General features: G+C 38.4%; 1 protein-coding gene across 4 annotated transcripts in view; it reads left to right on the top strand.

The window, feature by feature from the left end:
- CARMIL1 (capping protein regulator and myosin 1 linker 1) overlaps positions 1-17,545 on the top strand; it is a 213,223-nt gene that overhangs the window by 121,826 nt on the left and 73,852 nt on the right. For all 4 annotated transcript variants that reach the window (XM_068396150.1, XM_068396151.1, XM_068396153.1 and 1 more), the window contains exons 14-20: positions 280-357; positions 473-549; positions 1,374-1,478; positions 6,210-6,279; positions 10,467-10,548; positions 11,917-12,016; positions 12,104-12,158. In XM_068396150.1, coding sequence (XP_068252251.1) covers positions 280-357; positions 473-549; positions 1,374-1,478; positions 6,210-6,279; positions 10,467-10,548; positions 11,917-12,016; positions 12,104-12,158 — 567 coding nt within the window. The remainder of the gene's footprint in view (positions 1-279; positions 358-472; positions 550-1,373; positions 1,479-6,209; positions 6,280-10,466; positions 10,549-11,916; positions 12,017-12,103; positions 12,159-17,545) is intronic.

Below are 17,545 nucleotides of genomic sequence, written 5' to 3'. Positions count from 1 at the left end.
TTGCTGTGAAAGTGAATTGCAAGGTAACTCAAGACTTGTGCATTAAGAGTAATGTTTGGTAGATGTAATCTGAGCACCATTTTTTTCCCGTATTGTTTTTAAAAATGATCACTTTCAAAATTAAAATAGGTTGTATTGATTAGGTGAAAAGAAGTTTCAGACAGAACTCTTGTGCAATTTTATTATAAAAGCCTAAAATGTAATGAGAAGTAGCGATCCAGTGATCGGTGTCATAAAATCAAAATTAACATGGATATTTTTTTTCTCCATTAATTATAGAGCCTGTACAATTTTTTGGCCCAGCCAAATGCCCTTGTTCATCTGGATTTATCCAACACAGAGTGTGCGCTAGATATGGTAAAGATGTTTTTTGTGGAGGTTCAAATACCAAGGAAACATTCCCCACCTTCTATCCCTAGGTACTTTTCTGGGTTAATAAAAAGTAAAATCAATCTTCTTTGTTTTAAACCAGGTATGTGGAGCCCTCCTTCGTGGGTGTCTTCAGCATCTAGCTGTCCTTAGTCTCTCTAGGACCCTTTTTTCTCACAGGTACAGTTTAAATGTCATTACTCTCAACTCCTGCAATATTTTGTATTACAATTTCTTGCTCTTAAGTTGCACCTGTCTTTTTAAGAAGAAATCTAAGACTTTATAAAAGCCTTAGAAGTCTTAGTTCTCTATGAAACAGGTATTATTTATTCCAAGCAAACTATTTTCTTTCCCTTTCCACTCTTTGCTAGATGGCTGTAAAATAAGCTACCTTGTCTGGTACTTTTTTTGTGATACTGATGCAGCAGAAAGTCTATGTACATCTTTTGTCTCTAAGAGGCATAACGTTAGGCTTTGAAGTCTGGGAAGAAGTCTCTTTAAAAGTCTTTGAGACTGAACATTGACTTTGTGGAATATTTGCATTATAGGAAATATTAACATTAGCTTCCCCTTTTCTTCAAATCAGTGTCTTGGGTCAATATCAGAAATGACACCTAAGTGGGAGTAAGCTACTCCAGCATTGAGTAATTATTTCTAGTGGTGAAAAGGCAATTTCAGGGTTTTTCTAATGTCCTGTTTGATCTTGCTTATAAGTATGTTCACTGTTAACCAGACCTAAATGGTCATTCTTTGTAGTTCACCAAACAGATGCTAGATAATAATGTCTTCTGTGCAGCAGTGCGGTGCTGAGGATTGTTTGTTGAATCAACGTTTTGATGACATTGTATTTCTAAGCTAATTGAGAGCCACTGATTAGAGATCTGTTGAAGGTAGAGCAAATTAAACATGTAAAAGATCATTACAATTCTGACGGCTTACATTCACTATTTATTGAAATGAAGAGTGTCTAGGTGCTACTTATTAATGAATTTGTTTACTTACAGAAAAGGAAAAGAAGTCCCTCCCTCCTTCAAACAGTTTTTCAGCAGCTCGCTTGCTTTGATGCAGATTAATCTTTCGGGAACTAAACTCCCTCCTGAGCCTCTAAAGTAAGAATTTAATTTCATTTTCTTCTGTTGCCTAAAACCTAGTTTGCATTATTCTTATGTGAGTGCCTCATATTAAAAATGAAGGAGAAAGGATTTTACTTGTTTTTTTTTTCCATTGTACTTTATTGATACTGCAAGAGTGAGTTTCCTGATGTTCACACATTTAAGAAATATTGTTTCCATCTCACAGTTGAGACTATTAGTGATAGTTTGTTCTGTGGGAATGTCACAGCTGTTTAGCTTCCGTCAGCTTTTTTTTTGTGATATATTTCTCACTTTGTGGCTTACAAACAAAACTTGTTTGCTTCACAGTAAAATGGGATTATGTGCTTGTACTGAGTGCTGTTCCTTTGAGGCTGCAGTATTGCAATAGCCATTGTGAAACTGAACCTGTTGCAGTGCTTGGAAGGAGAAGCCTGTTAAACAGAGCTATGCCCTCATTTTGTAGCAAGAGACAATGGCAGAAGCTTGTGGTAATGCTAAGTGTAACGCATCTTTTCGCTGTGTGTCACCCATCCTGTGTCTGACAGGTTCTGGTGATGTGGACTGGGCACTTCCGTTGCCTACCCAACACTGCAGAGAAACTTCTTTTACAGCCTAATGAAGACTGAGGGAAACTGTGTAACACTGTGTCACCCTTCCTGTGACGTGTGCCTTTTTGAACAGTGGTGAACTTTCCAGATATAAAATTTACAAGTCTGTTTTAAAGTCAAGATAGGTCTGGATGGGTAGGTCTGGTCTGGATAGGTCATTCTGTGATTCTGGCAGAATCCTTGTTTTTATTGGGCTAAATTAAAGAAAGGGCTCTCTCCAGAGTGTCAGCTTGTTAGCTAATATGCATTAAAGCATACATAACCCTATCCATAGTAGACACCTAGACATGTTCACTAACCATTTCGGGGAACACATCTCCAAAATCCTTATCTGAACACAGATACAGGTATGTATGTGCATGTACGTATACTTGTGTGGTTGGGAGCCTGCCTCCTGAGGGAGAACAGGGAAGGGCAGTGGACAGTAGCTCAGCAAGGAAGTAGCTAATGAATGGGAGTTGATGGCAAAATCAGAGATGTGGGATATAGAGAGTAGTTAGTGAGTACCGGATAGAAAGCTTTTGATACAATCTGGGGGAAGCAAGGGGAGAGAAAAAGTGACAAGTGCCACACAGGAAAGAGTAGTGTACATTGGTTTGGGATATTTTTTGTTAATGCAGTTTAATGTTGGAGGAGACAGTACAATATGATGCTTAAGTAAGATGCACTGAATTGAAATCAATATTCAACTGCAGGAGCCTGTCATTTTAGCTCTGATCTCTCACTGTGTTCTGTGTGATGCTCTTGGTTGCTGTCTTCTTGCTTAGACTTTGCTAAGATTAGGAAGGTATGGTACTGATGTGTTTTTGAACAGAAAGTGATTATTGAGAAACGCATTGGTTGATTCTGATTAATTTAGGGCTATTCATTCTGTGGTGAACGGCAGCAGGGAGTTATGTTTAATGAAGCAAGACGAACGGAGGATGGATGTGTGTAATACACAAGACAATCTTACCAATGCTACAGGAAAAAAAAAATGCTGTGAGACATTGAATGTATCTACACAGGTTAGGAAAGGTGAGAAGCCCCAAACACTAAGGTTCATATTTAGCTCTTATCCTTGGCAGGCTGAGTATCTCCTGGGGTGTAAGAAGTTTTGGCAGATGAGTGTTCTACAATTGGCTGTGCTCATGGAAGATGTTATTGTATTAATTTATCCCAAATAGTTGTGACCCCTTGATCTACCAGCTGTGCAGCAAATGAGATCTTCCTAGTCCTTTTCAGCCAAAGTGATCTGTATTAGCAAAAACCTACTTTGTTGATAATGTTTAAGCTAATGTGGCCCAATTTGGCTGAATTGGGTTAGAGGGAGTTACCCTTATGACTGGTGTCAGTGGTAATAAAGAAGCAGTGATGGGTAGAGTAGGATAAGCTGAGCGCAGTAACCTCTTTCACCAGCACAGACAGCTCCAGAATGGAGCATCTGTCCAAAGTCCAGCTGGACACGGATGGTCTCAGAGTGTCCATGCCACTCTCAGCTGGCTGGCATTTTGGCATGGGCTTCATTTCTTTTGTTCTGATGGCAGCATTCACCTCTGCCTAGGGGGTGGGACAGAACTTTTAATATTTTTTGGTAGTTTCCTTGTTGTGCTTTTTCTCTGACCTGAGCTTTTTCTCCAGTCTGAGCTGAGTGTATCTCAACAACACTACAGAGAACTGTGATCTGCAGTACACCTTGCTTTCCCTCTCAAAACCTGTATAGCTTGACTAATATACTTGAAAAGCATCCTGCGGAAGTTAATCTGAAGTTAAAAGGATGGAGGATGTGCTATATCCTGGGGCAGCTGCTTAGCCTTTTGGTCTTAATTGTAAGAAATTACAAAACTTCTACAGAGCAATCAAGATCATAGGATTTGTTCAAGACAAGAAGATGGAAACATCTTTTTTCAGACAGATTTACAGTCATTGCCAAGATTGCAGTAGCACAGGAGGGATGATTTCTAGAAGGAAAAATAAAAATGTCATAGTGTACAATAATAGTACTTCTCTGGCATCTTTGATCAGTGCATGTCGAAAAGCTTTTGACAGCGTGGGCCTTAGAACTGTCCTGTGACAAGGAGTTTTTCCTGGTATGTGTCTGTGAACCAGAGGTCACAGGGTTGGCTGTGTGATTCAAGATCAAGCCTGCCTACAGAAAAAAATATAGATAAATGCAGATGCCTGACACTCTGAGTCCCAAATTCCCCTGATTAATTGTTACTTGATTTCTTACTTATCAGCTTCCTTTAGATCAACAGTTGTGGTATGTTTAATCTCATATGCTAACTCAGCAAGTTTGAAGATACTGGTTAATTAGTGCAGTCAGGGAAGGAGGTGAACTTGCTTGTACAGTGATAGACCTGTTAATATAAGTCAAGCCTTTCAGGGAAGAGGTTTGCTGATAAAGCTGTACTGCGAGGATGCCACGTAGTGGGTGGGGAAAGGGTGCTTTTAATTCTTGTATGTAGTTAATATAGTTAATGTTCCATCATAGCTCGCTCTTTTCCTTGTTTAAGCGTACATTGGTAGTTTTGTTCATTTACACACATTGCCAAAAGTTGTGTTTTGATCTGTCAGTGCTATAACAAGTCAAGTTTCTGATACGCTTCTCATGCAAATGCTAATTAGAAGGCCAGTTCTTGCATTCTGTATCTAGCACAGTTGACAAGACCTATCCACGTATTGCCGTGTGTGTGATTTAAACATAGTGGCTGAGTATAATTATAATATGTCTGCCTTCAGCGCCTTTGAATGCTGGTGATTTTTCATGACAAAGAATTGAGAAATCATGAGATTTTCTTAGGATGAGTTTATAGGACAGAGCAACTCTTCTTTGCTTCCTGTGAAGAGAGTACACTTGAAGCAGTACTGTGTCTCTCTTTTAATTTGCATTTTTTATGGTTGCACTGTATTTTTTTATGTTGCCTCCAAATGTTTAGGAAGTTCTTTGCAAAATTATCGTCAGCCAGACTAACTTTGAATAAAAGCATGTTTGGGAAGGAAATCTAGACAAGGATCGTCTAAAAATTTGTAAAAACTGTTGCAGAGCTTTCACTTTTTTTTTCGAACTCTACATATTAATAGCTTAATAAGTAAATAAGCACAAGATATTTGCCTTTGTTAACAGCAAAGTTGCGATTAACATTTTTACCTGCAGGGCAGATATAAATAGGTTTAAATGAAAAACCTTCCCAGGGCACACACATTTTAAATATAGCTTTTACACACTACTTGCATAGCAAGTGTATAGGCAAATGGCTCAGCAAAATGGATTGTTTTTTTATCTCCATGCAGCAGTAGTTTGGATTCTGTTGGCTTGCTTTATGGCTGAGATGAAGTTTGGGGAGGAAGTCCTCCTGTTTCGCTGTTCAATTACTAATTCAAAGCAGCATCTATTCTAAAGATACTGGCAGGTATTCACAGATAGCGTTTGCTCCTTCTCTAAGACACATACCGTTGTGCTTTCTGATTTGACAGTATTAATACAAATGTGATATTAACACTAACTTTTATATGTGAAAACAAACTTCTGTAAGAATTTAAAGGTGGATTTATGAAAATCATAATCGTCGTTGCTACATTTCTCTGCCATTCTGCCTAAAGACAAAGGTTACCATTGTCTGGGAATATAATTTTGAAATCTGTATTTATTGGGTTGCAGAAGTGGAGAATTGTGTGATACTTGAACACGATCCAGCATTTGAGTGTTACAGGCACTGTGCATGGCTGAAATGGCTGGCTGCACTGCATCTTGCATATATTAAAACCTCCATTTTTTCCCAAATTTTTGGAAAATCAGACAGTTAGTACAGTAGTACAACAGAACATTTATTTTTGTAATAATTTGATGATCTTTGAAAGCAAATGTTGAAGAAAATTCATCTCTGATGAATGTTATTAAATGTTGATATAGCATTAGCTTTAGAGTTTCTTTATTAGCCATGCATCCCTGCAGTTTTTGAAGCTGCTGGAGTGTTCTAAGTGTGGCAGGTTTCTGCTGCCATTGTCATTTAATAAATAACTGCTCAGCTGGTGTGGTTTTGTTTTGAAATGGTTCTTCGCATTATAGGTGTATTAACCTGTGATCGCTTAGATGATGATGATGATGTAAAGCTGCCTTTTTTTTTTTTTAAATGATTCTAAAATTGATCTTTTTCAGAGCTCTTTTATTAGGCCTGGCTTGCAATCACAATCTGAAGGAGGTGTCTTTAGATCTCAGTAGCTGTGAGGTAAGAAATATTTATCAGGATGTGTTCAAAAGATGCAGTGATGTGGAATTGGAGTTCCCATGAAATCCACTGGGCAAGATATTCTTCTGCTGTAGTCAAAAGTTGTGGGAAAAGTAGAGCTCAGAGAAGCCATTATGGTAAAAATCAGCTGCTGTGTGTTACAGCATCATCCTAAATAAAGAGCACAGAGGTTCAAAGCACTTGCAGCACCTGATTGGCAAAACCCTCCTTGCAGTGTAGCTGTTCTAGATAGTGAGCCAGCCCCGTTTGCTGCTTGGCAGCTTCTGCTCTCTGGTGCTGTGATTACACAGGACCCTGCAGCAGGGCTTCCCAGGGTGCCCAGATTTGAATGGATTGCAGGAAGCTGCATGCCCTAGAGGCATGTCCATGGTTTAATTGTCTTCCTTCAAAACCTGGGACATGCTTCCTCTTCTGCAGCTTTGCTTTTTAACCTTGGGAGAAATTCTGCTTTCCTAATCAATTAATCAATTCAGGCCAATAGGGAACTTTGGTAAACATTGATTGAAGCATGCCATTAACTTAAGAGGCACTGTACAAACAGCTTTAAATGTCTGAAGAATAAACAAAAACCAATTGTGGCAGCTTGATTTGCTTTATCTTGTTCCCTCTTGCTTCTCTGTGCTTTGCTCTGCACTTTGTTGCTCAGGATTGTCCATACTCTTGCAGGATACCACCTGTGTGGCTGCAACTTATGACAAAAGATCAGCCAGGGCTGTGGGGAGCCAGGGAGGCAAAGTCACACAGAGAACTGTGTGGACTTTTGCCAAAAAGAACACTAACCAGCTTTGGCTCAGGCCTTCCGTAGCTGAGCGGCCACCCTTTCTTTTTTAAGCTGCAAAGAAAGCCTCTCACTTGTTAGGCAGATCTTTCGAAGTCCATCACCTGAGTTAACTGTTCTGGAAGTGTCTTTCAAATGCAATGGTTTCCCTTTAAGTAGAAAACATGCAATTTGATGAACATGTTGATGTGCAGTAAACCTTGCCTTAGGTTCATGGTCAGTTGCTTTTGGAATGGGCACAAATTTACTTATGAAGGAAAAACCAAATCGTTGTGAATGGATTTCACAGTTTGTTTTGATATTTTATACTTTTTTAAAAATGGTATTACTTCGAAGAGCATTACATGTAAATTCCAAATAGAAAAGCTTTCAAGTCAAGTACACATACTTCTGAGTAGAGAGATCAGACGGATGATAATTTTTCTTTCAGAGGGAGAAAGGAAAAGGGAGGAGTAATTAAAGTAACAAAAATGAAGTCCTGTAATCATAACCTTAAAAGACTAAATCAATAAAACACAAACATAAGTAATGAGAGTATAAATTAGCATGTAAATCAACGAGGGCTGACAGGACTGAAAACGTAAGCCTTTCATTAAATAACCCCTAGGATGGGATATGGAAGAGCCCTTTGAGGGGCGATTAGCTGTATTGGACACTGAAGCACAAGTGGTCATGGCTGACCCTAATGACAGAAAGGAAGGAATAGTGCCCAGCTCGCGGTGTTGCGTTCCCATAGGTGGTCCCTCCAAACTGACAGCACTTCCTTAGATCCTTCCCTTAACATTTTTTCCACATCACTGAGCTTTATCCATTCTCACGTGCTTTGGGAAGAAGTAGTTACGCTTCCACCAGAAGGGGAGTTGATGTGGCAGGAGCTGGGAGTTCTCTCAGTGGGCCCAGCACTGCAGGGTCCTGCTCCACCTCTCCCTGACCCTCTGTGGGCTGGGCAGGGTAATCTGCACCCAGAAACAGAGCTGTGGGAAGCTCCGAGCTGGTGACCTCCACTACTCCCAGTTCCTGCAAGCACACGCTGTTAGGAGGCCGTTAAGCTGATGCTTCAGCTTTGCCCTCCTCTTTCCTACATCAGGCAAGCTGTACTCAACTATGGAAGGATAAATCTCTCTGTTCCTTCCCTCTCCCACCACTTTTTATTTGCTCCCATAATTTTCTGGTATATTAACTCCAAGCTTAATCATTTTATATTGCTTGCTTGTTTGTTTGTTTTTTCATTATTTTTACTATGAAAATTACATTTTTATTTCTACCTGCTCAGCACTGATGTATTTCACTCTTTTCCCTTCTGCTTCCCTTAGCTTGGTCACTGTGTAAGTACTCTCCATGCTTTACCTTAATTGTTAAATTGGTAAGCAGCTTTGTTTGCCCTTCCCGTATTGGTACCTCATAGCTTTGAACACACTTGGCATTTTTAATTGTTGAAGGGTTGTTCGTTTTCTGAATAAGAGCTTGTATGTGTAATCTCAGAAGTATGTCATATAGGAGATGTTGCAGAGGTGGAGTTTTTTTCAGTATCACAGTCTACATTGATGAACAGCCCTTCAATTAATCTCTGCTTTTATATATATATATATAATTTTAATACAGTTGCAATAAATTTTGATCGTAAAAGACAAGTTGTTATCATCACCCTCAGATTAAATAGATGTCACCATTTGTGCACATGAAATGTTTGTGTATTTAAGATTTTTAATGTAGAATTATCGGTACAAGATTGAAAGCTGCTCCTGAAAAATTGTCCATTTCAACCCTCAAAGTATATATAGCATAAGCATTTGGATTCTATTGTGAGTATAACTTGGTGTATAGAACTTTTAGCATACCGACAACCAATCCAAGACTGCATATAATCTGCCAGTTCCATAGATGTTGCAGTAATAGATGTGACACTGTGTAAAATGGTTGTCTTGTGGTGGGCCATGCTAAGAGAGCAGCACAGAGCAAAGGTGACTTTAATCTGACCACTTCTTGAGAGGGTAGGATGAAGGATAGGTAGGCTTTGCTTTATGCAGAAGAGAAAGGGTGCCTTACATTCTGTATCTCTTACACTTCCAGATGTGACTTACAATTTAGATGTTGCCTATGACTGCCACTGTTCTTTAAATGCTCAGTCCAAGTTGTTGAGCTGCTTGTTAACCAATCGCATATCTCAAACTTTCTAAAAAGTGCCAAATCAAGTCTTTATTGAAAAATACTTCTAGAAGGCATTTGTGGTTCCTTAATTATAGCATGGGTAAAAGAGACTATTCACAGAAATATCAGCAGGTTGATTCAGGATATTTAGCCAAGTAAGTTGACTAAGGAAAATATTACTCATTTTTTATGTACAGGAGGCAAAAAGGCTATTTCATGTTTTTGAAGCAAGGGCAGTGAAAACAGAAGATGCAAAAATAGAATTTTTGTAGAACTTTTCCCCTCTTTTGCTTAAGTCTTTCTCTGGGGGATGTTCATAAAGTGAACTTTATATAGTTTGAATAGCTGCAAGAACTAAGGAAATGCTTCTTTGGAAAAAAATATATTGCGTTGTTTAATTCAGTAGCATTAGTAAATAAGTGTGTAAGTTTTCATAACTTTGATTCTTAATGTTGCTGTTTTCCCCTAGACCATTTCATTTTTTTTTCATTAAATCCTGACATTTTTATATTCACGTAATATTTCAGATTAGTAATATTGTAATTGATACTTTCCAGCTAGGCATTTTTGTTATTGTTGCTGTTTTTCTCTTTTATGCCTATCTTTAAATTAAGAATAAGGTAAATTACTGATTTCTCTTGTTTATGGTCTTTTGTGGCCATTTTACAATTGGATTATGTGAATTTTCTTTTCAGTGTCAGGGAAACATAATTTCATTGCTTTTTTTTTATTTTTTTTTTTTTTAAATTTACTAGTCATCTTTGATCTGGGCACCCTAGCATTGTGCTAAGAGCTGAAAGAAGATGCTCACTGTAAGCTTTGACTGTAGTGGAATTCAAGGGTGACTGTGTTGCATGCTTATAGGTTGGACTAAGTTTATTTTTTTTCTCACTGGATGTTGGAAGTATCCTGGCCCTCTCATGTAGAGAACCCTCACCAAGTTCCTGCAGTCACTCTTAAAGTATTCATAGTGTATGCACCATTTAAAGCTTTCCCTGATTTAACTGCTGAGCAGTAGTTTTAAGAGAAAGGAAAGAGAGCCCTTTTTCTTATTTATATGCAGGATGAGAATAGTAGGAATGTGTGCACAGGCTGTCATGTTGATGTCTGTAACTTCTCCTGTTGCTGTTGGTTTTGCCGCTGATAGTGCCTTCTGTATTCACAAAGCTCCTACCGCTGTTTTCTATGTGATCTTGAGACCATAACTAGTTTGCAAAAATGGATGATGTTTTGTCTCTAGTTAAGATCTGGAGGTGCACAAGTCTTGGAAGGATGCATAGCAGAAATACACAATATCACCAGCCTAGATATTTCAGACAATGGTAAGTACATAGAACAGGAACGGAGGGTCATGCAAGTCCAGAATCTGAGAAACTCTTTTTCTTTCAGCTCACAATGTAATCAAGGATAGTCACTCTTGCTTTATGATTATTGGCCATATTGGTTATAGAAATGTCTCAGACCAAGAATTCTTATTGCTATAAAGTGTGTAAGAAATGTTTAAAGACTAACCGTACCCTCAGAAGTTTGTGGTTTTTGAGGTAAATGTAACACAGCAGAATAAACTGATGGCAGCAAGTGTCAATATTAGATCTAGAGGAAAGTGGGTTTAAGTACAAGGGGATGAGAAGCTAAATGAGAAATGAAAGTGTAGTGAAAGAAGAAAGTGAAAGATGAGATACAGAGTGAAGCTGGTGGGGTCATGATACTAAAGAAGCAGGAGAGGGAAATTTGGAGCAAACTGTCAACCAGCTTCAGGTCAGAGAAGGCCTGTTTGATTCTTTGGAAAAGTCTTAGACTATTCCTGCTTTGGAGGCTCTGTGCATCCTAGCTGGGAATACCAGCTGCCTTCTCATCTTGCAAACTCAAACTGTAGACGTATGGAATAGAAGAATTCACCTGCTGCGTTTGCCCCTCTGACAGCCAAATGCAGAAGTCTTTCAGAAAGAGATTCCCAGTACAATTGAATGCCCAAGAAAGGGGGGATGGATTGGCAAGTGGAAAACTTTGGGAGCTACTGACTCAGCCCAATTATGTAAACAGATTGATTGATTGTTGTGAGTAAAGATATTTGACATCTAAATTATCCCGTGGATCTGGATCCTAAGTCATTGTAATCTAACTAGTGGACTCCTCAAATACAGCACTAGTTTGGGAATAAAATACTACAGCAAGTTGTTTTTTCTTACGCTCGAGTAGAGTAAAATTGGGCTTGTTTTTCAGGTCATTTTATTCATAACCTATTATGTTAGCCTTTTTGCACTTGAAGGCTTTGAGAACTTGTTAGTTCACAGCTCTACTAAGACTAACTAGCAGTTAGCGTGGTCTCAAAATTCTTAAAGGAACTTTTTAAACTGCCTGACAATGCGAGGAACTACCCTTGTATGGCTGGACTACAGATAAGGGACTACTTTTATCTTTTGTGTTTCTGAGAGGTGCCTTCAATGGCTGATTAGGATGGAGATTTAAAGGGCTCGTTTTAGAGAAAGCATTTATTCTCATAGAAAAACAGAGGCAAAAAAAGAGAAAAATATTAAAAAAAAAATAGAAGTATGGACATTTTTCTAGAACTCTTGGAAATTAGTACACTGATACAGTTGCTTGAATGAATATAGTGTTGATAACTGGACCCTGTCTGGAGCTTTTGTGAAAACGTGTTTTAATTCTTAATCTAATCTGATTCTTTACAGGCCTAGAATCTGACCTCTCAACCCTTGTAGTCTGGCTTAGTAAAAACCGATCGATAAGACACTTGGCATTAGGCAAAAACTTTAACAACATGAAATCCAAGTAAGGCTTTTCTTTCTTTTAAATAACAAGAGAATGGATGAGGAGAAGCTGCTGATTTCATCATCTTCCTAACTTTTCTTCCCTCAGAAATCTCACTCCAGTACTTGATAATTTAGTTCAGATGATTCAAGACGAGGATTCAGTGAGTATCTTTCTGCCTACTATCACCGTGTGTATTTGTACCCTTACAGCCTATTTCTGATAATTTTCTTCACTGTGTTAATTTGCTGCATAAGATTTGATCATGATCCTGCACAGACACAGCCAACGTTTTGGTTTTTATTTTCTCAAATAGTGATTTGGATTATGTGTAGCATGTAGGTAAATGTTTCTTAGGATGGTCTTAGGATCCGTGCTTCTTGAAAAATATTCATTCTAAATAGTTGGATGTGGTTAACCTAGTTGCGTTAGGTCTAAATTATACAGCCCTGTAGGCACAAGTTTTCAAAACTTTTGTGTCCTGATTGGAGATTATAATGGTAGTGTTCTCTGGGTGATGATACTCCTTCAATAACTGAGTTTTTATTTTTCAATTTTTTTAATTAATAGAATGCACTATTTCCTGATAGTTGTTCTTGAGTATTAGTATTTTTTTTTGCTTGACAAAATGCAAAGTCACTGCAGTGCTCTCCTAGAACTCCTTTCTCCTTCAAAAGATGCAAATAAACTGTTCACTGTGCTGTTCTTTACTTCTCCTAGTACATGAATCACAGGAGCAATTTCATAAAATCTTTTCATGGTGCTTTGCTGGGATCCTTGCTCACTTTCTTCATTTCCACTCTCTCTCCTGATTCAGAAAGACTTTTGTGGTTGGGTTTGTGTTCTTGCCTTGCTTGGCATCCTAGTTTTGGCTATAAGGGAATCTTAAGATGCTCTGTCGCTCTCATGCTTGTCAATCTTTATTCAGCTGTTCTTAGTCCTTTCTTTCTCCTTCATTTCCCATACAAGTAACAAGCAAGCTGTACTTTCCTCATTCTCCAGAAACAGCTGACTGTAGACTTCAGTTGTCTAAACACTTGCTATTCTTGTTGTCTTTATTGTCTCACCTCCAAGTCCATGGTCTCCACACTAACTGCTTTCTTATTTTCTACTACCATCGGTGTCTACACCCTGGAATTCAGTGGAGCAGTTTTTACCAGGGTTTCTGATGTCTCCTTCCATGCAAGGTCATTAGACCCATATTCTGTGCTCATCTTTTCTTACTGCTTAGTTGTATTTGAAGTGATCTGTTAAACTAGTCCTCTCTCCTCTCTGTGTCCTCTTAATTGGGATTAGTGGTACTCTTTTTTTATTGATTCTTTGCCTACCTCCTCACCTTCTTCTTTAAAACATGGGATGTCAGTGTGATAGAGTGAAGTGCTGCATATGGATACCAGAGCTGGTTCTAATTGAGTTAGCACTTCTAATGAAAGCAATAAGTCCTTGTTTGCACAAGTCAGATGCAGGATTGTGCTAAGAAATGTATTGGTAGAACTCTGTATTACTTGTTGTATCAAACTAGCCTTTTCATTTTGCAGTATGTGACCACCTCCTCCTACTCTGTCTCTCATGGGAGTGGTACAGGTCTGTCTTCCCCTTCTCTCCTTTTCCTGTTGATACCATACTGAGAGGTGGTATCATTTCATCAGATGGCACCTGCTTCTTCTTTTTGGACATTTATCTCTGTCCTGCCCTGTATCTCATGCTTAATCTTTCACAGCTATCCTGTGAAGACTGTTTCTCAAACCAGATTAATCACAAGCAAATGTAATTTAGTATGTTTTTTCTCAGTTTCCTTCCTCCCTTTGCTCTGTTGCAGGTGAACATTTCTTCCCACTCAGGCCATATCCTAAAACACCTCTTCAACATACTCTGTGTGTCCTTCAGTATCCAAACAGTCTTCTCAAACATGCTGTTGGGGTTTTTTCTATTTATATGACTATCCCGTTCATGTTATCTGTTCACAAGGATAAAAATTCCAACTTTCACCTTATTGTCTCTATTAAGTGTTACAACCTTCTGTTTATATTTCATGGCTTCTGTTTTTAAGGCTTCTGGAACAGGAAAATGTAGCTGCTGAATTTTGGATGTATCATTCTCGCAGCTCTCCCTCCATTGCATCATCAGCGTCAGCTTCCTGTGCTCCTTTTCCTTGCAGCCCATAGGCAACGTCAACTGTCCTTCCACTTTCTGCCTTTGCCACAATCCCAGTGGTCAGGTGTGCTCCTGTAATTCTTACTCACTTTGTCTTTCCTGAGCTAACCTACAGAACACGCTCTGTACTCTCATCCTGTTTTCAAACAGTGTTACAATGAAATAATCCACCAAAAAGTTATTTTATTTAGGTACTTAAAATAACTGTCTCTCCTTCATATCATGCATTAACCTTTGGGATACAGCATGTGATCCTGTTGGTGTTAACCTGTCTCTTCTCTCCCCATGTTCTTTTCTCTTTTTAATCCCTTTCTGTGAAGGAATCTTGTTTGTTTCTGTTTCATCAGGTGCTAAAATCATTCTGAAGCATCTCCTAGCAGCTAAAGAGCTGAGGATGTAGAAAAGCATGTGTTGCAGATAGCTGGATGGTCCTCACTCTACCTTGAGATAGTACAATGCTTAGAAAATTATTTTAAGTTTCTGGTTATTTTGGTTTGGTTTTGAATCCTAAAAGGGGTGGTCCTTGTTCTGCCATTACTATGCATTTACTGCCACAGGACATGAAAAAGTAAGGGTGGAATTGGAGAGACCAGCGTATGATGTTGCCAAGAGCATACTGCTTGATCAGTATTGCCTGCAGGCTGAGACAGTTTGGGGACCATGCATTACTGTGTGGAAATCTGAAGCAAGAGGCTTTAATCTAAAATAGTCATCTGCCAAATGCTTCTTCATATGTTTATACATACTTTAAATAGATCCGTTACTGTGTTAATATGAGTCATGAGTAAAATGATTTAAACAATCAATAGCTTGGTTTTATGACTGTAAAAATACAGCTAGATGCAAACGTAATTCTACACAATTTAAAAGCAGTAGTAGTAACCTCAACAGCAAAATTTCCCAGGTGTTTAATATAGACAAGAATGTAATATTTAGATTTGTTTTTTGGTTTTGGTTTTATTTGTTTTTTTCTCTTTTTAGGTAGATGCTGTACTGTGCAGGCTATAATAATGTATTCTTATTAGTATTGCAGGAAGCATCTGGAGCTGTATGTTTGTGCCATTTCTTTTCTTCTTGCAAAAATAGATGTTACCGTTGCTCAGAGTGGTAGTCAATCCTGCATAGGTGCAGAGAATTACTACAGTGCTGAATATCTTTAGTTCTTAGTTCAGTGTTTGTTGCAAAATTGGCCTTTTGAGGGTTTTTACAGCATTTTTGTTCGTAGGAGAACAAATTTAGCTTGATTTAGTTCTTAAATGTTTTCCAGCGGGAGTATGACAAAATCAATGCATGCAATCATACAATTGATGAGTAGATGTGGTGCTTAGGGATATGGTTTAGTAGTGGACTTGGTAGTGTTAGGTTAATGGTTGGACTCGATGTTCTTAAAGGTTCATTCCAACCAAAACGATTCTATGATTCTAATTTCCAATTCTATTCTTTACTTTAAGAATTTCCTCTTCCTTAATAAGATTGTGTTAAGACATCTTCACTGTATTGGCAAAGTATCTGTTTTCTGCAGCAGGGACACTGAACTGCTTGTCAGACTTCTGTTTTCTCAATATCCAGCTAAAACTATTAAGTTGTTAAAAAGAAATAAATGTAGGCTATGTAGAGTATTGCCCCTTTTTGTAGGGAATTCGATTTTGGTGGGAGTGTTTTGTTGTTTGGTTGTTTTTTTTAATGTAATGGTCAGAGAATTTAATGAATATTTAGCAGCCTGTGCGTTTAATACTACAGAGTTACATTCTGATTTTAGTTTGCATTCAGGGCACCAAGTGAGTCCAGACATTTTTGCTTCTTGCTTGTTGAGGAAATAAGGGTAGCTGTGCAACAAAACTAGCAGTTCATCTACTTCAAAGACACTGCTAATATAGCAGTTGCTTTACTGTGCTATATGCCTATTTCATATGTGGTAGTAATCATGTATAGGTGTCAATTCTTGCAGAACACAGTGCAGAAGCGTTTTCAATCATATACTGTTTTGTCAGAGTATTGGAATGCAAGAGGTGAGAAATTCTTTCCTGGGAGGATATTTGAGGTTTAGAAAAATTGGTATGCAGAGGGAACACTTCCAGCTAAGTTACTTGAATGACCCTTTCTAAAGTGACACGTGAGAAACAGAAGAAACTTCACTTTCACAAGCTCATTGGTGATTTCTGTCTGAGAACTGCGCCATGCTGCTTTTCTGTGAATCTGTCGCAGGAGGTCTTCTCTAACTTGTGCCAAGAGCTCTAAATGTCATTCTAATATGATGCTAATATTCTTTAGACTACAGAATGTAATAAAATGGGGAAACACAGGCAGATTAAGGGCATTAACATAGTAATTTAATAACGTCCATTTAAAAAAACCCCAGCATGTGGCTTGTGTTACTGTCAGACTTTTTAATTATAAGCCTGCTGTGCCTCCAAATTTTTATGCATTTCCTCATTTATAAGTGCTTTTCTTATTGTTGCAAGCTTTTTGGTTATCACTGTAATCCAGTGATGTGTGGAGGCTGGAGTCTCAATGTATAGCGGTACCATGCAAGCATCTTGAAGGCATGTACAGTTCAGTTGGTTTATTTATATTAATCTAAGCTTTAGGTATCTAATGTAAGTGCCATGGTTCATCCTTATGAGATGTTGATTTTCCCATACTGGCAATTTGGAGATTTTAGGCTCCTAAAATTCATCTTCCAATACATGCCTAAGTGGGTGTATAATGACAATACACTCCTCTATATGAACTCACACTTGAGCAAGGGAAATGTTTTGTCGAGTTCTCATACATCAGCAAAGATAAATTACAGTTTTAGCAGCTGTAATACCTCTGCAAGGCACGGTGATGGATAGACTGTAGTTTCTGAGCTCCTGCCATTGAGTGCTGGGACACTGAGAATGGAGGGAATACAGGCATTTTTAAAAGCTTTCTTAAGTCTTACAGTGTGACTTGCAGGAGCCAAATAAAGTAGTTTCAGCTTAACATAGTACATAAAAAAAAAGTTACATAAAGATATCGCAATCATAGTGTCAGAACACCACTGTGAATAATATCCATTGACTTACTCATTTTAATAGATACCTGTCTTACTGTTTTAAATGTCAGACCTGCTACAGTTTTCTATCTCTCCTCCCAGATGTCCATGCCCTTAGTTGAAGGAACAGATATGCAAAATCACTCCTAAAGTTGAAGTAACAGTAATAAAACAGTTTAAAGGATTTGGTTGTGTTTTGACAATGTCTCAGATCCTCATTTGTCATTGCATAAAGCAGTCAGTCTGAGGGAGAGGAGGGGGAGTGCCAGATATTTTCTCACTGACAGTGAAGCACGCTGGTTAAGCAAAACCCACTGGACACTAGAGGTTGTCTAGCGAAGCTGGTTGTTGCTGTCTTGCCTCTTTTCAGGTTCCTG

Source organism: Nyctibius grandis, chromosome 3 (assembly GCF_013368605.1).
Source record: "Nyctibius grandis isolate bNycGra1 chromosome 3, bNycGra1.pri, whole genome shotgun sequence".
Classification (NCBI taxonomy): Eukaryota; Metazoa; Chordata; class Aves; order Nyctibiiformes; family Nyctibiidae; genus Nyctibius; species Nyctibius grandis.
This window is presented reverse-complemented; position numbering and strand designations above follow the sequence as displayed.